Raw genomic sequence first — 18,518 nt, 5'->3', positions numbered from 1 at the left:
AGAGAGAGGGAGATACAGAATCCAAAGCAGGCTCCAGGCTCCGAGCTGTCAGCACAGAGCTCAATGAGGGGCCTGAACCCACAAGCCGTGAGATCGTGACCTGAACCGAAGTTGGATGCTCAACTGACTGAGCTACCCAAGTGCCCCATGAACATATGATTTTCATGAGACCCCTACATCAAATTTCTAAGATTCTCAGTTCAAATTTCAAATGTAAATTCTAATTATCTAATTTGAATAGTTTAATAGCAACCTATATAACTTGGATCTCATATGTGGTGTCAAATTGTTGACTTTTCACATAAAAGCTTAAAGTTTAGATTTTGCTGATTATGTGCTAATTATTATAATAGGTTCATCTGCATACATGGTTAGAGTGGAAAACAAACTGTGAAGCACACTCAAAAAGTAATAATGAGTTCTTAGTTCTACTAAGTGTTTTGAGCTATCAAATCAAAATGGAATAATCAAGAACAAGGGTTTGAAAAACTTAAATGTTGAAGGGCTGGGAAATAAAAAGAATATAAAATTTAAAACACAGGGAGTTGAATTAAAAGTACCCTTCTTATCATTTAATGTTAGTTTCAAACAACACTTCTTGAACTATCTACAGTCAAGAATTAAAAAAGTTTTCAAGTCATTGAAAATCTGTGCTTTTGTAAGAAAAACAATTAAATGTGTGCCCAGATGTTGTGGTAATGTCAAATGATATTCAAATTTCCATACTCTTACTTTTGATTTCTGTACGTATTTTGTCTCAGAGAGTTAGCACACTGGAACCATTCATGCATCATACTCTGAGTAGCACTAGTCTAGAAGACAAAAAGTTGAGCCATCTAAGGATACCATCAGGGGGAAATGTGAAGATGTCATTGAAGATCTCACTTTAAGACCCCATACATACCCCCTGACACTCTAAAGTTAAATCAGAAACCACAGAACTCTTTAGTGGGGCATGTCTGAGTAGAGAGGCAGATCTCCAAAACAACTCTTTAATAAGAGAACTACTGCTTAGTTATAACAAGTTTTCACCAGGGACCTTTTAGAGTAAACAGGAAGATAATATGGTAGCCTAACAATAACTCATTATGATACTGAAGGGTATACAGAGATGCATAATGGGTCATAACCCAAGTTTTGGAAGAAGACATCTATGTTCAAATCCTAACTCTATTACTTTGTATCTATAGGACTGAACAACTTACTTCAATTTTGATTATCTGAGCCTCAGTTTTGTCTTCTGTAATAGACACCTCACAGAGTTATTGTAAAGATTAAGTAACACAATATACACGTTGCTTATTACAGTGCCTGGTACAAAATACATTCTCAGAAAGTGACTATTACTTTAGCATCATGATGGTGATATTCCAGTGCCTTTCTAGTTCAGATATTACCTTTGCCAATTTTAAGACGACTCTCTGAGAATCAGAGTAGCCATCTCCAGGCCATATTTCACTAGTGACTAACCCTAATACTCTCTTTTGCTAACATGGAGAGATAGAAGTTTGGGGAAAAATAAAGGAGCATAATATATTTAGACAAGTTCCTGTTCACTTAATGATCAAGGTAACAATGATACAGCTTTAGTAGAGCAGGTTTGCATATCACAGTATTTGAGTAAAGTGTTAAGATTTTAATATAATTTGGTTATTTTTATTGATATAATTTTTATGTAAAGTTGTTATAGTAATCAGACTTAATGCATATCCTTTTAGTTATCAAAAATGTGGAATCTCAAAACATTTCCATAAATTGCCTTACAGTATACAGCAGTGATACTCAGAAGGTGGTCTGTGAACCCCTAGGGGTTTTCAGGATCCTTTACTGTGAAGATAAAGCCATTTTCATCACGATATTAAGACATTATTTGCCTTACACTGTGCTGATATTTGCACCGATGGCACAAGGTAATAGTAGGTGGATTAAACTCCTGGCATCTCAGCATGAATTGAAGCAGTGGCACCAAACTGGACCTATTCATTTTAGTCCTCATTTCCATACATGAAAAGAATTTTTCTCCTGCCACCTCATGTCTTTGTTGAAGCAATAAAATGACTAATTTTAAATCTTGACCCTTAATATGTCTTTAAAAAAAATTTTTTTTAATGTATTTATTTTTGAGAGAGAGAGAGCAAGCGAGCACAAGTGGGGGAGGGGCAGAAAGACAGGGAGACACAGAATCCGAAGCAGGCTCCAGACTCCGAGCTGTCAGCACAGAGCCTGATGCAGGGCTCAAAGCCACAAATTGTGAGAGCGTGACCTGAATCGAAGTCAGACACTCAACCAACTGAGTCACGCAGGTGCCCCAATATGTCTTTTTAATGTTGTGTTAAGAAAATAAAAAGCATACACAAAGCACTTCTGTATACTGAAATGGACATTTATTTCCAGAAAACCACTTGTACAATTGTTTGAATTGTGAGCTAAACTATTTGCTATTACTTTTGCTGAAAGGATGACTAACAAGTTATAATTTAGGCTGAGGTAACTGAGTCATTTTCTCAAAAATGAATGAATCTGTTAGTTTAAGAAAAACAACTGACAATATTTGTTTACAATGATAAAATCTGACCTTTCAAGTGAAAATCAAGAGTTTGGGAACTTCTATCTGCCATGCTGGATTTCACAGTTTCCCAATACTTGAAAACTTTGCTGATGACATCAGTGGTGGTATCAGTAATTTGAAAATATATAATGAAATGTGTCAGCATTACAAGATACAAATGACTCACTCAATGTTTTCCAATTTACCAGTGCCATGATGTTATAAAAGCATGCAAGAGGAAAAGAGACACTGAAAGTGCTGACACACCAAAGGATTTTCAAGAAAACAGAATAGGAACGCTTTTCTGAAAAGGGATTCAGCTCTCACACTGCTGAATCTACCACTTGGTAAGTTTTGGTATAGTATCAAGGAATATTTATCATTATTTTAAAAATCAAACTACAAGGGTGCCTGGGTGGCTCAGTCAGTTAAGTCTCAGTCAGACTCTTGCTTCTGGCTCAGGTCATGATCTCACGGTTCATGAGTTTGAGCCCCACGCATCGAGCTCCATGCTAACAGCACAGAGCCTGCTTGGATTCCTAGTTTCCTTCTTTCTCTACCTCTCTCCCCTGCCTGCATATTCTCTCTCTCAAAATAAATTATAAACATTTTTTAAAAATCTATTTTAAAAAAGTCAAACTACATATTTGTGCAAAACTGAATTTTCTTCATATGCCTCATTAAAAGAACGTATCACAAAAGACTGTAGAAGCAGATATGAGACTCCAGCTGTAGTCTTTTACACTCAACTTGAAAGAAATTTCCAAAATAAACAATTCTGCTAGGATATATTTTTAGAAAGAAAGTTATTTAAGACCTATCCTAGCCATACAAATTTCAGAAAAATTATGCTTTGGGATTTCAGCGTATTATAGTTTCATAATGCAAGCTAGTTAGGATATAGAGGATTAACTATAAGGTCCCACAGCAACTCATACTAGCCCCTTACTTTTTTTTTTTTTCCTAGTACCAATACAAATGAAAGAATTTATGTAACAGTTAGGCATTATTTTCTTTTTTTTTTTTTTTTAATTTTTTTTTTCAACATTTATTTATTTTTGGGACAGAGAGAGACAGAGCATGAACGGGGGAGGGGCAGAGAGAGAGGGAGTCACAGAATCGGAAACAGGCTCCAGGCTCTGAGCCATCAGCCCAGAGCCCGACGCGGGGCTCGAACTCACCGCGAGATCGTGACCTGGCTGAAGTCGGACGCTTAACCGACTGCGCCACCCAGGCGCCCCAACAGTTAGGCATTATTTTCAAACAAGAAATCTAAAACCTTCAATGCAATCTTTGTCATGTGATTTTTGTGATTAAATAAACTATATATGAAGTTCACAGTGTTACAAGTATGATTTCTAAGCTTATCTATGAAAGAACGCTGCAAAGTTTTCAAAATCATTTACTGCAGACACGGTCTTAAATGGATTTGATCTCGGTCCTCTAGAAAAACATAATCAAAGCATATAAGCTGTCATCGGTGTATAAGCAGTTAAGTAAAAGTACCAGAACAATCTATGTACACATCAGAAATGGAAACATTTTAGAGATGGAAAAAAAAAACAACATACATTAGGATGAATAACGATGGAAAATCTATCCTTAGATTAATTCAAACAAGCCATAAAGCTTTAAGGATTAACAGAGAATCAATTTAGATGATGAAGAAGGGACAGCTCTAAAAGAAAAAAAACTCTAGAAAGCTCAGAATGAACTTCAGCAGTAAAAAAAGTAGGATCAATAAACTAGAGGCAGTATAAGAAAATATCTGAATAGCCTCAACAAGTAACGATTTTGAAAACAATTAGGTGTGAAATGAAACTGTGCCTTTTTTTTTTTTTTTTTTTACAAATAAACACATCACAAACTACAAGGTTAAAAAAAAAAAGTACAAGATTTTAAATTCTACTTTAGGATTTCAGAAATGGAAGAACTGTTACCAAATGAATATCAACCACTAATATACGAACTTTTGTTATCAGATAGTTTCTAGATAAAGGGGCATGGATAAGCATATAAATAATTTTGGTCCCTGCCAAAACATAAAAGCTCAGCTGGATGACTGCTTGCAAAAAAATTAAGTTATAAAGTTTTTATGAAACATCACTTTGTATGCAGATGAAAACAAATTTAACTTCAGGTCCCTATTATCACAGCAGGTTGCCTTTTCTGTCATAACAGCACTCATTTAGGAGTTCACATTTGTGGTTATAGTATTTAAGATGACTCAAAAGCATAAATGCTTACTTTTAAGGTAGGAAACTAATAACACAAAAGCATCTCACATTAATGAGACTGGTGACACTGTTGTATTTTATACTCAGTTCTTTAAAAGGATACACAGATACTTCCAAGAAGCCATGTGGGAATTTATCAAGATTCATAAAAATCTTTTATCTTCAAAATTTCACCACTGGAAATTTGTTGTAAAGAAACAGTACAACAGTAAAAACTCTGTTCAGTTATCTACAACATCAAAAAAGAGAATCTGTTCACTACTATATTTTTACTTCTAATATGAAGAACCTGATTATAATATCAAAAACTAAATGTTCAGCAAAAGGGACAATAGTCTGAGTGAAGTGCATAGCCTTTACAATGAATTATTTAAAAAAGCTGATAAAAACCAGTAAGACTTTAGACATGTTAAGCAGAAAAAAAAAATATCAGACTGAATATGCTCTAAGAATACAATTAAGGAATGTATCTGAAAAAAGATTGAAGGAAAATGAAAAGAAAAAAAAATTGTTTTAGAATAGTGGAATTATAGGTTAATATGCTTCTTTTTTGAAGATTTTATTTAATGTTATAATTAAAATAGGTACTTCCAAAAACACTTCAGAGAAGAAGATAGTAATAGTGGTTAAAAATGAAACTAATACAGGTGCCTGGATGGCTCAGTCAGAAATGCATGTTGACTCCTGATCTCGGGGTTGTGAGTTTGAGCACCATGTTGGGTGTAGAGATTACTTAAAAATAAGATCTTAAAAAAAATGAAATTAATATAACAATTGTGACCAATTATACTTTTTAAAAAAAACTGCACTTTTCCTATGAAATACCATAAAAATATTTTATCGATTTTTCATGTCATTTCTGTTATCTGTCACTACACTTTGTATTAAAGTACTATAAAACGTAGCTTATGCTGAAGAATTTTCTGCTCATAGGCCACTCAAGAGTAACTACACAAATTAAGTTAGAATATTACTATGATTCATCCACTCAGCAAGCATTTACCAAGTGCTTAACCGCACTGCTCCCTGCAGGAGGGGCCGAAGAGTCTCCCATCATTTGATCCTTCCAGCCTCACTTTGCCCGGCATACCCCTCTCTACTACTTTGCTTTTGATCCTGGCTTTTCACTTTGCCAATTTCAGTGGTCTATTTCAGGACTCCAAACTTATTTTAATCCTAAGACTTTTGGCTCTGTGGCCAAAAATTTTTTTCATCTCAGTTTTTTCAAGGTAGTTTAGCCAAGCAATTGTTGCTGGCAGATCTGCAGGTATAGCTATAATCTTGGGGACTGTGGTTAATGTGAACAGAGAGTAGGTTTAATTAAAAAGGAAATACAGTGTGGTTAAGAGTACAGACTTCATTAAATCTGGGGTCTTCTGCTTATGATTTGTATGACTTTGGACAAGTTACTCAACCTCTCTGTAACAGTCTCCTCATCTGTCATACCTGCCTCATAAAGTGGTTGCTAAAATTAAAGAAAATATGTGTAAAGCACTTAGAACAATGTCTGGCCACAGTAAGCACAGCATGTGATTATGGATAATTTATATATAGTTATTTAAAAACATACCAGAGTGAGCCTGTGCTCTGGGGATAACAATCTTTTTGCACGAGGGAGTTTGTTTTGGGGCTTCAGAGAGCTGGGATTCTCTCATTGGATACAGTTCTAGCAGCTGTGGGGGAAACTCAGTGGTAGCAAGTTGTGGGTGTTACTGAAATAGACTTTTAGATATTTTCAGGATCAGAATATCACAAATGTACCCTGAGTTTTTATTACAATCTGTGTTTTTTTCATATTCCCACACAGGCAATCATCCTACAACTTTTAGTGCACATATAAAAAAAATTCTTTTTTAAGAGAGAGAAGGCACACAAGCACAAGTGGGGAGAGGGAGAGAGAGACAATTCCAAGCAGGCTCCACGCTCAGCATGGAGTTGGACATGGGGGATCTCACAAGCCTCTGATCATGACCTAAGCCAAAAGCAAGAGTCAAATGCTCAACTGACTGGGCCACCCAGGTGCCCCCCACCACTTTTTTTTTTTTTTTTTTTTTTTTAATTACAGAAATCATCAGGGCTACTGGGTAGCTCAATTGGTTAAACACCCGGCTCTTGATCTAGGCTCAGGTCATGAGCTAATGGTTCCTGAGATCAAGCCTCGGGTCAGGCTCTGTGCTGATAGCCAGACAGCGTGGAACCTGCTTAGGATTCTCTCTCTCTCCCTCTCTGTCTGCCCCTTCCCCAATAGCACTCTCTTTCTCTTTCAAAATAAATAAATTTAAAAAATAAAAAAATTAAAAATGTTTATTTTTGACAGAGAGCGTGAGTATTTTGACAGAGACTGACCCACCCAGGTGCCCCCCAAAATAAAAATAAATTAAAGAAATCATCTACTAAGCTACTTGAAAACAAATTCAGGCACCACTGGGTGGGGGGCAACGTTTGCTTATAGACAAACTTAAATACATTATATGTATGTACATGTGTGCATATCAACGGAGTTAGCAAACTATAACCTCTTGTCTGTTTTTGTATGGCCTACAAACTAAAAATGATTTTTACATTCTTAAATAGTTGGAAACAAATACACAAAAGAATATATCATGACACATGAAAATTAAAGGAAATGTAAATTTCAGTGTCTGTACATAAAGTTTTATGGAACACAGCTGCATTCATTCATTTATGAGTTGTCTATGGCTGCTTTTGGGCTACAACAGCAGAGCTGGATAGCTGCCAGTTGAGACCTATCCAGCTTGCAAAGCCTAAAATATTCTCTCTGGCCCTATACACAAAGGGTTTGCCATAGTACGTGTTAGAGGAAAGGGAGTAAATTAATCTCTTAGATGTGGTTCTCCAAATGTGACTAAACTGCCATTTTTAACTATGATAACATGCACTTCTAGGATACTGAACAGAGATGCTTCTCCCCCAAACTGGTGATTCTCTGAGTGGTAGCATATTCCTTAAAAGACACTAACTCCTGCGGTGTCTGGGTGGCTCAGCCGGTTAAACATCTGACTTCGGCTCAGGTCACGGTCTCACGGTTTGTGAGTTCAAGCCCCACATAGGGCTCTGTGCTGACAGCTTGGAGCCTAGAGCCTGCTTCTGATTCTGTGTCTCCCTCTCTCTCTGTCCCTCCACAGCTTGCACTCTGTCTCTCAAAAATAAATAAACCTGTTTGAAAACTTGAACCTATCCAGAGTTCATTGTTGTTGAAAATTTGGCCCTGCCTGTAACTTGTTATGCAGTCTATCAGCAAAACAAAAAATGCAGAAGTAAAGGAGAAAAGGAACTACAATTTACCAAACTGTACCATGGGCCAAACACATATTATTTCTTTCAGTCTCTACAGCACTTTTATTAAGTGGGAATTACTGTCCCTATTTTGCCAAGGTAAGGACAGAGGTTCAGTGATGGTAAGCAACTTGCCAAAGATTATACCGTCACTTGAGTGGCAGAACTGGGCTTGGAGCCTAAGTCTAAAAATCCGAAGCCTCAGTTATTTCCCCTAAATCAGGGGCTCTCAAACATGATGATCTTGAGTCACAGTACGAAGTGCATTTTACTTCACGATACAGTATACAGATACCTAAGTACATACAGTTGAACAAGTTTCATGTGAACCAATACTTAACCTGAAACCTGCAGTGCACTCTATATCTTATTCTAGTCCATAAGTTAAAAATTGATGTCACAACCAACAAAAGTATTGTCGTAACCCACTAGTAGATCACCCTTATCTAATATTTAAAAACAAAAAAAATCAGGGGTGAGGGGGGATGGGCAAAATGGGTGAAGGGGAATGGGAGATACAGGTTTCCAGTTACAGCATGAAGAGGTTGCAGGGATGCAAGTTACTGCATATGGAACAGTCAATGGTACTGTAATAGTATTGTACGGTGACAGACGGTAGCTGCCCTTGTGGCCAGCACAGCATAATGCACAGAGTTGTTGAATCACTACAACCAAAACTAATGTAATATTGTGTGTCAAACAAACAAACAAATAATGTAATGTCATAATGTTTCTCAGAGTGGAATTCTCAATCCAGGGAAGAGTATCAGTGAGGCTCCTTACTTATTATAGTTTTGCCAACCTTACAACTTGTACATCTGCTCTGAGAAAGCAAAATCAGAGATGCCCGTCAGGGCTTATCGAATGCTGTTCTGAGACAAGAGGTATGTGAGACAACCGGTTGAAAGAGTATGTTCCGGGGTGCCTGGGTGGCTCAGTCGGTTAAGCGGCCAACTTCGGCTCAGGTCATGATCTCACGGTCCGTGAGTTCGAGCCCCGCATCAGGCTCTGTGCTGACAGCTCGGAGCCTGGAGCCTGTTTCAGATTCTGTGTCTCCCTCTCTCTCTGTCCCTCCCCCGTTCATGGTCTGTCTCTCTCTGTCTCAAAAATAAATAAACTTTAACAAAAAAAAATTAAAAAAAAGAAAGGGTATGTTCCAAGTGCTTCATATATTTAATCTTCGTAACAACTCTATAAGGCAGATACTATTACTGTTCCTGCCTTACAGATGAAGATACAAGCACAGGGAGCTTAGCTGATGTGCCCAAGATGGCAGGGCTCTGAGGAAGCAGTGGACCCAGGCGGGCCGGCTCCAGAGCTCACACCCTTAATCGCTTTGCTCGAGCACCATCTGCTGTAGCACTCCACACCTGGGTCACGCCAGTGTTTCAAAAAACCAACTTCAACAGAATTGACTTCACATTTAACTTTGGATTAAGAACTGGCCATGTAAAGAATAGTTCCATATTTTTAATAAAAGTGCTATTAAAATGTTCCATTAATTATACTGTCACCATTCACTATGTTAGGGGAAAAATCTGCTCTCTCCTGGTGCAACATATGCTTTTATTTTACTGGGAAACAAAAGTCAGATACAACATCGTGATTCCATTTTTTGTCAGAGTGTACCTTTGCTTCAGAAACAAATTATATGTTATTACTGATCTATAACAGTTAATTCTTCATGGATACACTTTTCGAAACACCGGCCTATGTTCTTCTTCCTCATATTCAGTAACACTATGCTAGGGCAATTAGAACTGAGACAGGTATGTCCCATGCTTTCACTGAGCTGAATATTTAAGAGGGAACACATGCATTAAACTAATAATTTCATCATTAATGACAAGTAAAAATTCTAGAAGGGAAAAATATAGCATGCCTTGAGAATATATTACTGCGGTCCTAATCTAGGCAACATGGCCAAGACATCCACAAAGCAGTGATATTATTGTTGAGTTATAACGGATGAAAGAGAATCTTTCTCCTCAAATGATTTCTAGGCAAAAAGAAGAAAATGCAGATCTTGAGGAAGGAAGGATGACTCTTCTAAAAAAATCTGGTAATTTGCCAATATTACTTGTTGCCAACCTGACAAACAACTTCAGGTAGTACCTGCTCAAGACACTTGCTAGGAACAGGAAAAGGGGAGAGCTGACTGGCTTACTTAAAGGAGGGTGATTCTGCTGTAGGTGGAATAGGGGTGCAGTTCTCAATGCTGGTTGCACACTGGAATTCTAAGGAACTATCTCAAGTTTCCAAAGGGGCCATGCACTGTGAAAAAAAGAACCTGTTTAATTTACCCAATGTCCTATGCCAGGTGAAAAAAGAAATTGCAAAGCCAGTGAAGATCATTATCAGAGGGTGATCCTATTGATCAATTTACAGGTATCTACAAATGCAAAGGAATGAGACTTTTTTTTTTTTTTTTTTCATTTCTGATCTTAAGAAAAGGTATGGCTGCCATCCTGAAGAAACTGGAAACATAAACATTATCATTATAAAAGAATTGAAAACAGGTGGGGCACCTGGGTGGCTCAGTTGGTTAAACGTCTGACTCTTGATTTTGGCTCAGGTAATGATCTCACAGTTTGTGAGTTCGAGCCCCACATCGGGCTCCTTGCTGACGATGTGAAACCTGCTTGGGATTCTCTCCCTACCACTCTTTCTGCCCCTCCCCTGTTTGTGTTCTCTCTCTCTCTCTCTCTCTCTCTCTCTCTCTCCCTCTTCTCTCTCTCTCTCTCTCTCTCTCTCTCTCTCTCAAAATAGAGAAGCTTAAAAAAATTGAAAACAGTAAAGCACAAATAGAAAAAAAAAAAAAAATCCTCCCTGGACATTCGCCTTTGTTTCCAATCAGTAGACAACAGGCATGGTTAATTGAAATGTGTAGACAATTTCATTTGATGTTGTATTGTAAACTATAAACACAGGTTTTTTTCTGGTTCACCCCACACACTTTGTTTTTGTTTTTGCTGTCATTGCCTTTCCTTACATTCCTTTGCCATAGGACAAATTATGCAAACAATTTGGTAGTAGGAAGTAGGTAGTAGGCAGTAGGACAGTTGGTAGTAGGAAGTTTTCTAGTAACAATAAGAGCAACTATTCATAGGAAGTTTGTTATGTACCAGGCACTCTGTGAAATGCTTTCAATACATGACTGTCTCTCACTTAATTCATCACAACCACCTTTTGACCTATTATCATAGTCATGTAATAAATGAGAAAACTGAAGTTCCAAGAAGTCAAAAAACTCTATGCCAAAAGTCACACAGTGAGGGATGCCACAGTCAATTAAACAGATGCCATTCCTTTTGGAGTTCATTCAACCTCTTGTTGGAACCAGTATATCTTCCGAATCCCACAGAAAGGCTGATGAGTATCAAGGACAAGTAACAGCAACCTTATGATTCTTCAGCCACCGTCTTTCTCAAATGAGAATAGGGCTAAAATGAATACGATTAGAAGACGAGTAAATCGAGGTAAGTGGACCACAGTTATAACCAGTGGTTATAAGCTGGTATTTAAAAACTGGGGCGCCGGGGTGGCGTAGGCAGTTAAGCAACCAACTCTTGATCTCGGCTCAGGTCATGATCTCGGCTCAGGTCATGATGTCACGGTTTGTGAGATCAAGCCCCACACTGGACTCTGTGCTGATGGTGCAGAGCCTGCTTGGGATTCTGTCTCTCTTTCTCTCTGCCCCTACCCCTGTGTGCTCTTTCTCTCTCTCAAAATACATAAACTTAAAAAAGAAAACATATGCCAGGGTTCTAAATTTCCATGCATCAGAATCTCCTCTCAGTCTAATTAAAATACAGATTGGTTGGCTCCACCCACAGATAGTTTCTGATCCAGAAGGTGTGGGGAAGAGTCTGAGAATTTGCATTTCTAACAAGTTCTCAGCTAATACTGCTTTTCCAAGGACCACAATTTGAGAACCAATGCTCTGTATACACTACATAAATTCACTCCCTTACATAGCTATGATAAATAAAAGCACACACTCTTCCTGGGGAACTAGAACATAAATAAAAGGCTTCTTTCAGGGGTTAATGAGGTGGAATTTTCTAGCAAACATTTATAATTTTTCCCTTTATTATACATTTAAACATCTGGTACATATAAGAAATACAAAATACAACTGACAAACTTCCTTTAATATTTAAACCGTATGTGTTTTTGTATTTGCCAAATATTCTCATGATGAGATTTAATTTGTGAAAAACACACATAACTTTCATAATTAACATATATAGTATAAATAGGTTAAGTTTTAAATATTTTTTCACTGCTTGTTCCACTTTTCAGTAGTGAATACTACTGTGAATAGTAGTGAATAGTAACAACCATTGTTGCTAAAGAGTAACTGAACTGAATGTATAATGTTTAACAAGAAAGATTATTCAAACTTTCCAAGATACATTACAAAACTACCAAAGACAAAGAGAATACAAAGAAATACGTTATCCTAAATTTACCAATTTTAGTTATTTCATTAAATAAAGCATGCATAAAATTTAAGACTGGGCTAGAACATTCTAAAGTAGGCTTTAAAACATAATGATAAAATGGCCTTAGTGCTATTTTAGTAATTATATACAATGAATATTGGCAATGAAGTAAAATCTTACCCAGATCTAGTCGTTTTGAATTCCACCTTGAGGATAGGTTTGCATGGTTCTGGCTTCTTCCCATCCTTTAACTGTTTTCCTAAAATATATTTTCCTGCATTAAATTCTAAAATTCTAAATTACTCTAAATTCTTAAATTGATGGTTAATATATAAAATGAAAGTAAAGGATAATGAAATCAACCATGAAACATTTTTAAACAATTTTGAAAGAAGTTTTCAATATAAAATATTTAAAATGATCAAGCAATTTTTACTGTTGAAATTCAGTGCCACAAAGTAAATGAGTAACTTAGTACATTTATGTGACAAAATTCTTGAAAAGAGACATTGATGGCCTTTCCAATGTTCTTAATTACAGATAAGCAAACGGAATTTCAATTATGTAAATGAATTCAAGTTTTAAAATAGCTAGATTAAAAAAAATAAATTAAGCCATATTTTACCCAAGGGTGACAGGTTGCAAAATTAAACCCTATGCTAATAACTTCATTTATATTTATTCTAAAGTAGGATCCATCCACTGTAATGTCTGAAGAGACTGCTAAAATAAACCAAGCTCTATAAAATGTCAGAAACTCATACTGTGAAAGAATTTTATTATTTTAAAAAAAGTTTTATTTCTGCTATTTCTACATAGTCATTGTAGAAACGACACAGAAAAATATAAAGCAAATAAAACATATTCCCCTTCTTAGAGATTAATCATTCTCAACATTATTGTAATATTCTTGGGAGATCCCAAACACATGCCTCTACCCCATACTTCTCTCCCACCTTCCCCCTGCCTCTTGGCACACCTGCTCATTCTAATAAACTTTGTTTAAATTTTATTCTTGTTTGCCTCACCAACAAGAATGTAAATGCCATGAAGGCAAAGGTTTTAAGTGTATATGTGTTTCTGTTGATGTATTCCTGGTGACAAACATTATTTGGCATAAAGTGGGCACTCAGTTACTATTTAATGAGTGTGTAAATTGATGATTTTTCCTAAGGATTAATTCTTAGGAAAAGGGATATGTGGGTCAAACTGTATTCCAAACAAGTCATACCAATTCATACATCCAACAGCAGTGTAAGAACATAGTTTGCCACACTCTTCGCAAACAATGTTTTCTTTTGTTTTGTTTTTGTTAAGTGGAAAGGGTATCTCATTTTAATTTGTGTTGTTTTAATCTCTAACTGGGTATTCTTTGCCTTTCTGGTCACCTGTATATCTTCTTTGAAAAATACCTTATGTCCTTTACCTATGCTTATATCTTACCCTCTTTACATTTAAAAATGCTAATCAAAGGTCATTAACACTATATCCATCATATATTACAGGTATTTTTCCTAGACTCATTTACGACTGAATTCTTAGAAAATTTAAAAAACTGCACAAAAGTATACATTTAAATAATCAAGTCTATCAGTCTTAACCATGTGTCCAGTTAAGAAAACTAAAAATCTTAAAATGCCAATTCTTCCAAAATTAATTCACAAATTTAATGTAATTAGAATTCCAACAGCTTTTCTTGGATTTGCACAAAATGACCTTAAAGTTCACATGGTCGGCTCACTACCTATGAATAAGCTAAGGAAAACTAGGAAAGGAAGGTGACTTCCAGAATGACAAAGTAAGGACCTCTGTGAACTCGCTCTCCCACAAAAATTGAAATACTAGCAACTAAACTTAACCACTTCAGAACTGTGAAGTCACAAAACAAGTGGCACATTGTCTACCTAACAGAATGATGGAACCTCGGGGCGGCGGGGGGGGGGGGGGGGGATGTTCTGATGAAAGGCTATTCCCATCCTCCTCACTCCCCAGCTCAGTGACTGGGCAAACAGGAAAAAGCAATAATACATGCCATCACAGAGGGTTGAAATTTCGCAATTCTATCAAAACCAGCTTTGTTAGACCACAATCATTGATATTTTGTCCCAACTCACAGCTCCCTGGAAACTATTCCCAAGATATCGTGGCAATTTCATTTGACACAGACATCAGCTTAGGGAGACAGAAGGTCTCATACCTGCAGGGCAGCACAGATATAATAACAATTTTCTGGTGGTATCACAGTTGCCTAAGGCTGTGGTTTCAGGTGTGTCAAGTAAGAGCCTGGGCAAGAATTTAAAGAAAATCCTGAAAAACTAGACATATGCTAGGACTAAAAGGTTGCATACAGGTGCAAGGTCATGTGTACGCTCAGAAAATACCTAGGAAAGAAGCAAGTCACTCTTTGATTGATTTTGAAACCTTGAGCAAGAGGAAGTTAAAAAAAAAAAAAAAAGGAAAATGCAGAAGTAAAATGGGCTATAATGTCTACTGTTAGCAGGAATGTTGTAAAAGAAGTACTCATACATGGCTGAAGGAAATGTGTAATGGATACAGTCTCTTTGAAAGGCAGCCTGAGAACATTAATTAAAAGTAGAAATACTTATAGGGCGCCTGGGTGGCTCAGTTGGTTAAGCGGCTGACTTCAGCTCAGGTCATGACCTCGCGGTTAGGGAGTTTGAGCCCCACATCGGGCTCTGTGCTGACAGCTCAGAGCCTGGAGCCTGCTTCGGATTCTGTGTCTCCCTCTCTCTCTGCCCTCCCCGACTCATGCTCTGTCTCTCTCCCTCTCTCTCTTTCAAAAATAAACATTCAAATTATTTTAAAAAAATACTTAAAACTCTAACCCTTAGGAACAGCAATTCTACTCCTAAGCATTTATTCCATAAAAACAAAAGGACCAATACCCACCAAATATGTACAAGATGGTAATAACAACATAACTTGTAGTGTATTTTCAAGAACTGAAAATAAAGTAAACGTCCATTATTTTGGAATGGCTGAACACTGGGAAAAACTGGGACACAAACAATTGGCTATTACATGACTACTAAGATGAAGGAATTAGAACTATGCCAGATGACGCGAAGAGACTTTCCTCAAGTACGCTGGATTTGGAAAACATACAAAAAAGACTAATATAATTCTGTTTTTTGCAAAACAATGCCTCATATTTACATATATACATGTACTAATATATAACATATATATTATATATAATATATATATAATATATATTATATATATAATATATACATTATATACATTATATATATGTATATGTATATATACATGTATATACATGTATATGTATATGTATATATATGTGTATATATATAATATATATACGCTATATATATATAATAACTAATAATAAACTAATACATATAATATACATGTACTAATATATATAATTTTAGAAATATATTTATTTTGGAAGAACACCTGTAAGATTTTTGACAGTGTGCCTAGTAGGACAGGAAAGGGGACCGGGCTGCTAACATGGGGAAAGGCTGAGGGAGAAGGGACTGGCAAGATACGATCACATTTACGGGATCCTTGGTTTCCCTTCCTTGGTTTCATGCTTATTAGGAAGTTCTTCCCTGCCCCCACATCATTTAAATTTCTTTTTGCAGTATCTTATAATTGCTTTACAGTCTCACTCATTACATTTCATTATTTTCTGAAGTTTATTTTGGCACAGGGAAAGTAATTTTCCTCTAACAATTTCAGAGCTATTTTTATAGTTCTATTGAGCTGTAATTGCCAGACAGCAAAGTGCACAGATTTAAAGTGTACAATTCGAAGAGTTGTGACAGAGGTATGCACCTACCAGCACTATTTATTGAACCATCATAGCTTTCCCACGGATTCAAAATGTCACCTTTATTACATTAAATTTTTATAAATACACACCTGCCAACTGGTATTAGAGTATCTAATCCTGCCTCAAGATCCCAGGGAATCATCTCTTCCCCTCTTTGTATGAAATGACAATGTAATGAAACTTGAACCTCTGGCATCCTAATTTACAAAAACCAAGCGGCCAGTGACAAAGTAAGCAGAACACCAGACCGAGGGACTGGAAAGGACTGCTAGGAGAGAAGACTGGTTTACTGAGTGGGGAAGGGGAATTGAGAAAAAGGAAAGGTAGAAAAAAAGGACACCTAAATCTGAAAATTAGTCCCTCACACTGTACAAGGAACACAGAATTTTAACCACTATTTCAGTATGTTCAGAAATATAGGGCCTTTCAGTAAGTTAAAGGTCTGCTCTGACAGCCAGCATCAGGCCTTTAGTCTCCTTCTACCCCCCAAAGTTCTAATGAAAGTGTCAGACTGATAAAACTTGAGAATGCAGACATAAATTTTATACTTATTTTCTCAAAGGTTACTCTTGTATACATTTTGCTTCATGAAGTAAACAATTATTCAACTGTAACTCAATTTAATTTATTTCAATATTCACCACCACTCTTTCAGTGGCTAGGATGAGTTTTAAAGAAGGACATTGGGTGGTGTATCTACTGAATCCTTACAAGTTGGAGCTTTTATATGTCATGCACAAAACATGGCTAGGTACAAAATTCTTAGCTTTTGTCTTGCTCAATAGTCTTCCATGTTGTTCCACCATGTCCAGCATTTAAACTTATAATGAAGTTTAAAGCCAGTCTGATTTTTATTTCTTTACAAGTAAACTTTTTTTCCCACCCCCTATAAGGATGCTACAGAGTAGTTTCATTATCTCCGTAAGTCAAAAATGTTGCAGTTTTTATAGTTACCTTTCTTCATTAATCTTGTGTGGACATTAACGAGTCCTTTGGATCAGCATAGTCTGTTTTTTTTTTTTTTCCAACTCAGATTTTTAAAATTATGTCACCAATCATTGCTTCATTACAGAAAAATTTATTCATCTGTAATCCTAGATTAACCATTTTCTAAATCAAGTAAGTAACAAGGCATGAGATTTAATACAGCACATATACAGGATGTTTAGAGGATCACCTGATTTCACCACTAGGTGTCATTTTACTTCTTACTTGCTATGTCACCTGAGCAGCAAAAATCTGTGCTTATTCAGCTTGTGCTTGTTCAAATACCTGTGAACTGCCTTGATAAGTTGTTGAAAAGAGCTGGTTAATTATAAAACAACTTAATAAATCATATAAACCTCCTTGTCACATCTGATTTCTTATCTCTTACTATGCCCTGCTCCCCATTCCTGTAAACCACCCAGCCACAAAGAATTGGTCTAAGCCCTGTAGATTAAATTCCAGAATTGTATTCACGTATGTCCATTTCTTCCCATTTGTTGTCACAATTGAAATCTTCATTATTTATTGTTTATAAAAGCTTCTTAATTGGTCTCCCTCTTCTGCCACCAGCTCAACTGATGCACTACCATCAAAGTAGTATTTCCAAAATATAGATTTTGTTTCTCATTGTAAAATCATTTAGGTCTCCATCACAAAGTCCACCGTGGTAGCCACCACTCATACACGGCTACTGAACACCTAAAATGTGGCTAGTCCAAGATGTGGTATAATTGTAAAGTACATATATTTCAAAGAGTATAAAAAAAGAATGTGAAATATCTCAAGTTTGTATAAAAAAAGAATGTGAAATATCTCAAACATTATTAAAACTAATTTGACCTTTTTCAACAGTTACTGGTATAGTTACTAATAAATTTAAAACTACACATGCAGCTTGCATTACATTTCTATTGGACGGTGATGTTCTAGAAAATAAAATGATTCCAACTGGAGAATCACACCGTTAACAATACTAGTCTGAAACGGGGAGGGTGTTCTTTCTTTAATGAGTGTGAAGACACCCCAGCTGGACTGGAGATATCTGAATATGTAGTTTGACTCTTGGCCAAGGGCAATGGGAGTTATGATATGCTTGTTCAAGTTCCAAAACACCCCAAAACTCCCCTGGTAATCCCGAGTGTAACAGTTTTACTGATGGCTGGCAATGGGCCTAA

The 18,518-nt window shown here is 36.4% G+C and overlaps 1 protein-coding gene across 3 annotated transcripts in view; it reads right to left on the bottom strand.

Moving 5' to 3' along the window:
* The window catches only part of STXBP5 (syntaxin binding protein 5), a 174,423-nt gene that overhangs the window by 84,382 nt on the left and 71,523 nt on the right, over window positions 1-18,518 (bottom strand). For all 3 annotated transcript variants that reach the window (XM_047858198.1, XM_047858199.1, XM_047858200.1), the window contains exon 9: window positions 12,711-12,789. In XM_047858198.1, the coding sequence (XP_047714154.1) occupies window positions 12,711-12,789 (79 nt within the window). The remainder of the gene's footprint in view (window positions 1-12,710; window positions 12,790-18,518) is intronic.

Source organism: Prionailurus viverrinus, chromosome B2, assembly GCF_022837055.1.
Source record: "Prionailurus viverrinus isolate Anna chromosome B2, UM_Priviv_1.0, whole genome shotgun sequence".
NCBI lineage: Eukaryota > Metazoa > Chordata > Mammalia > Carnivora > Felidae > Prionailurus > Prionailurus viverrinus.
The sequence above is the reverse complement of the archived record's forward strand: the minus strand, read 5'-3'. Positions and strand labels throughout refer to the sequence as shown.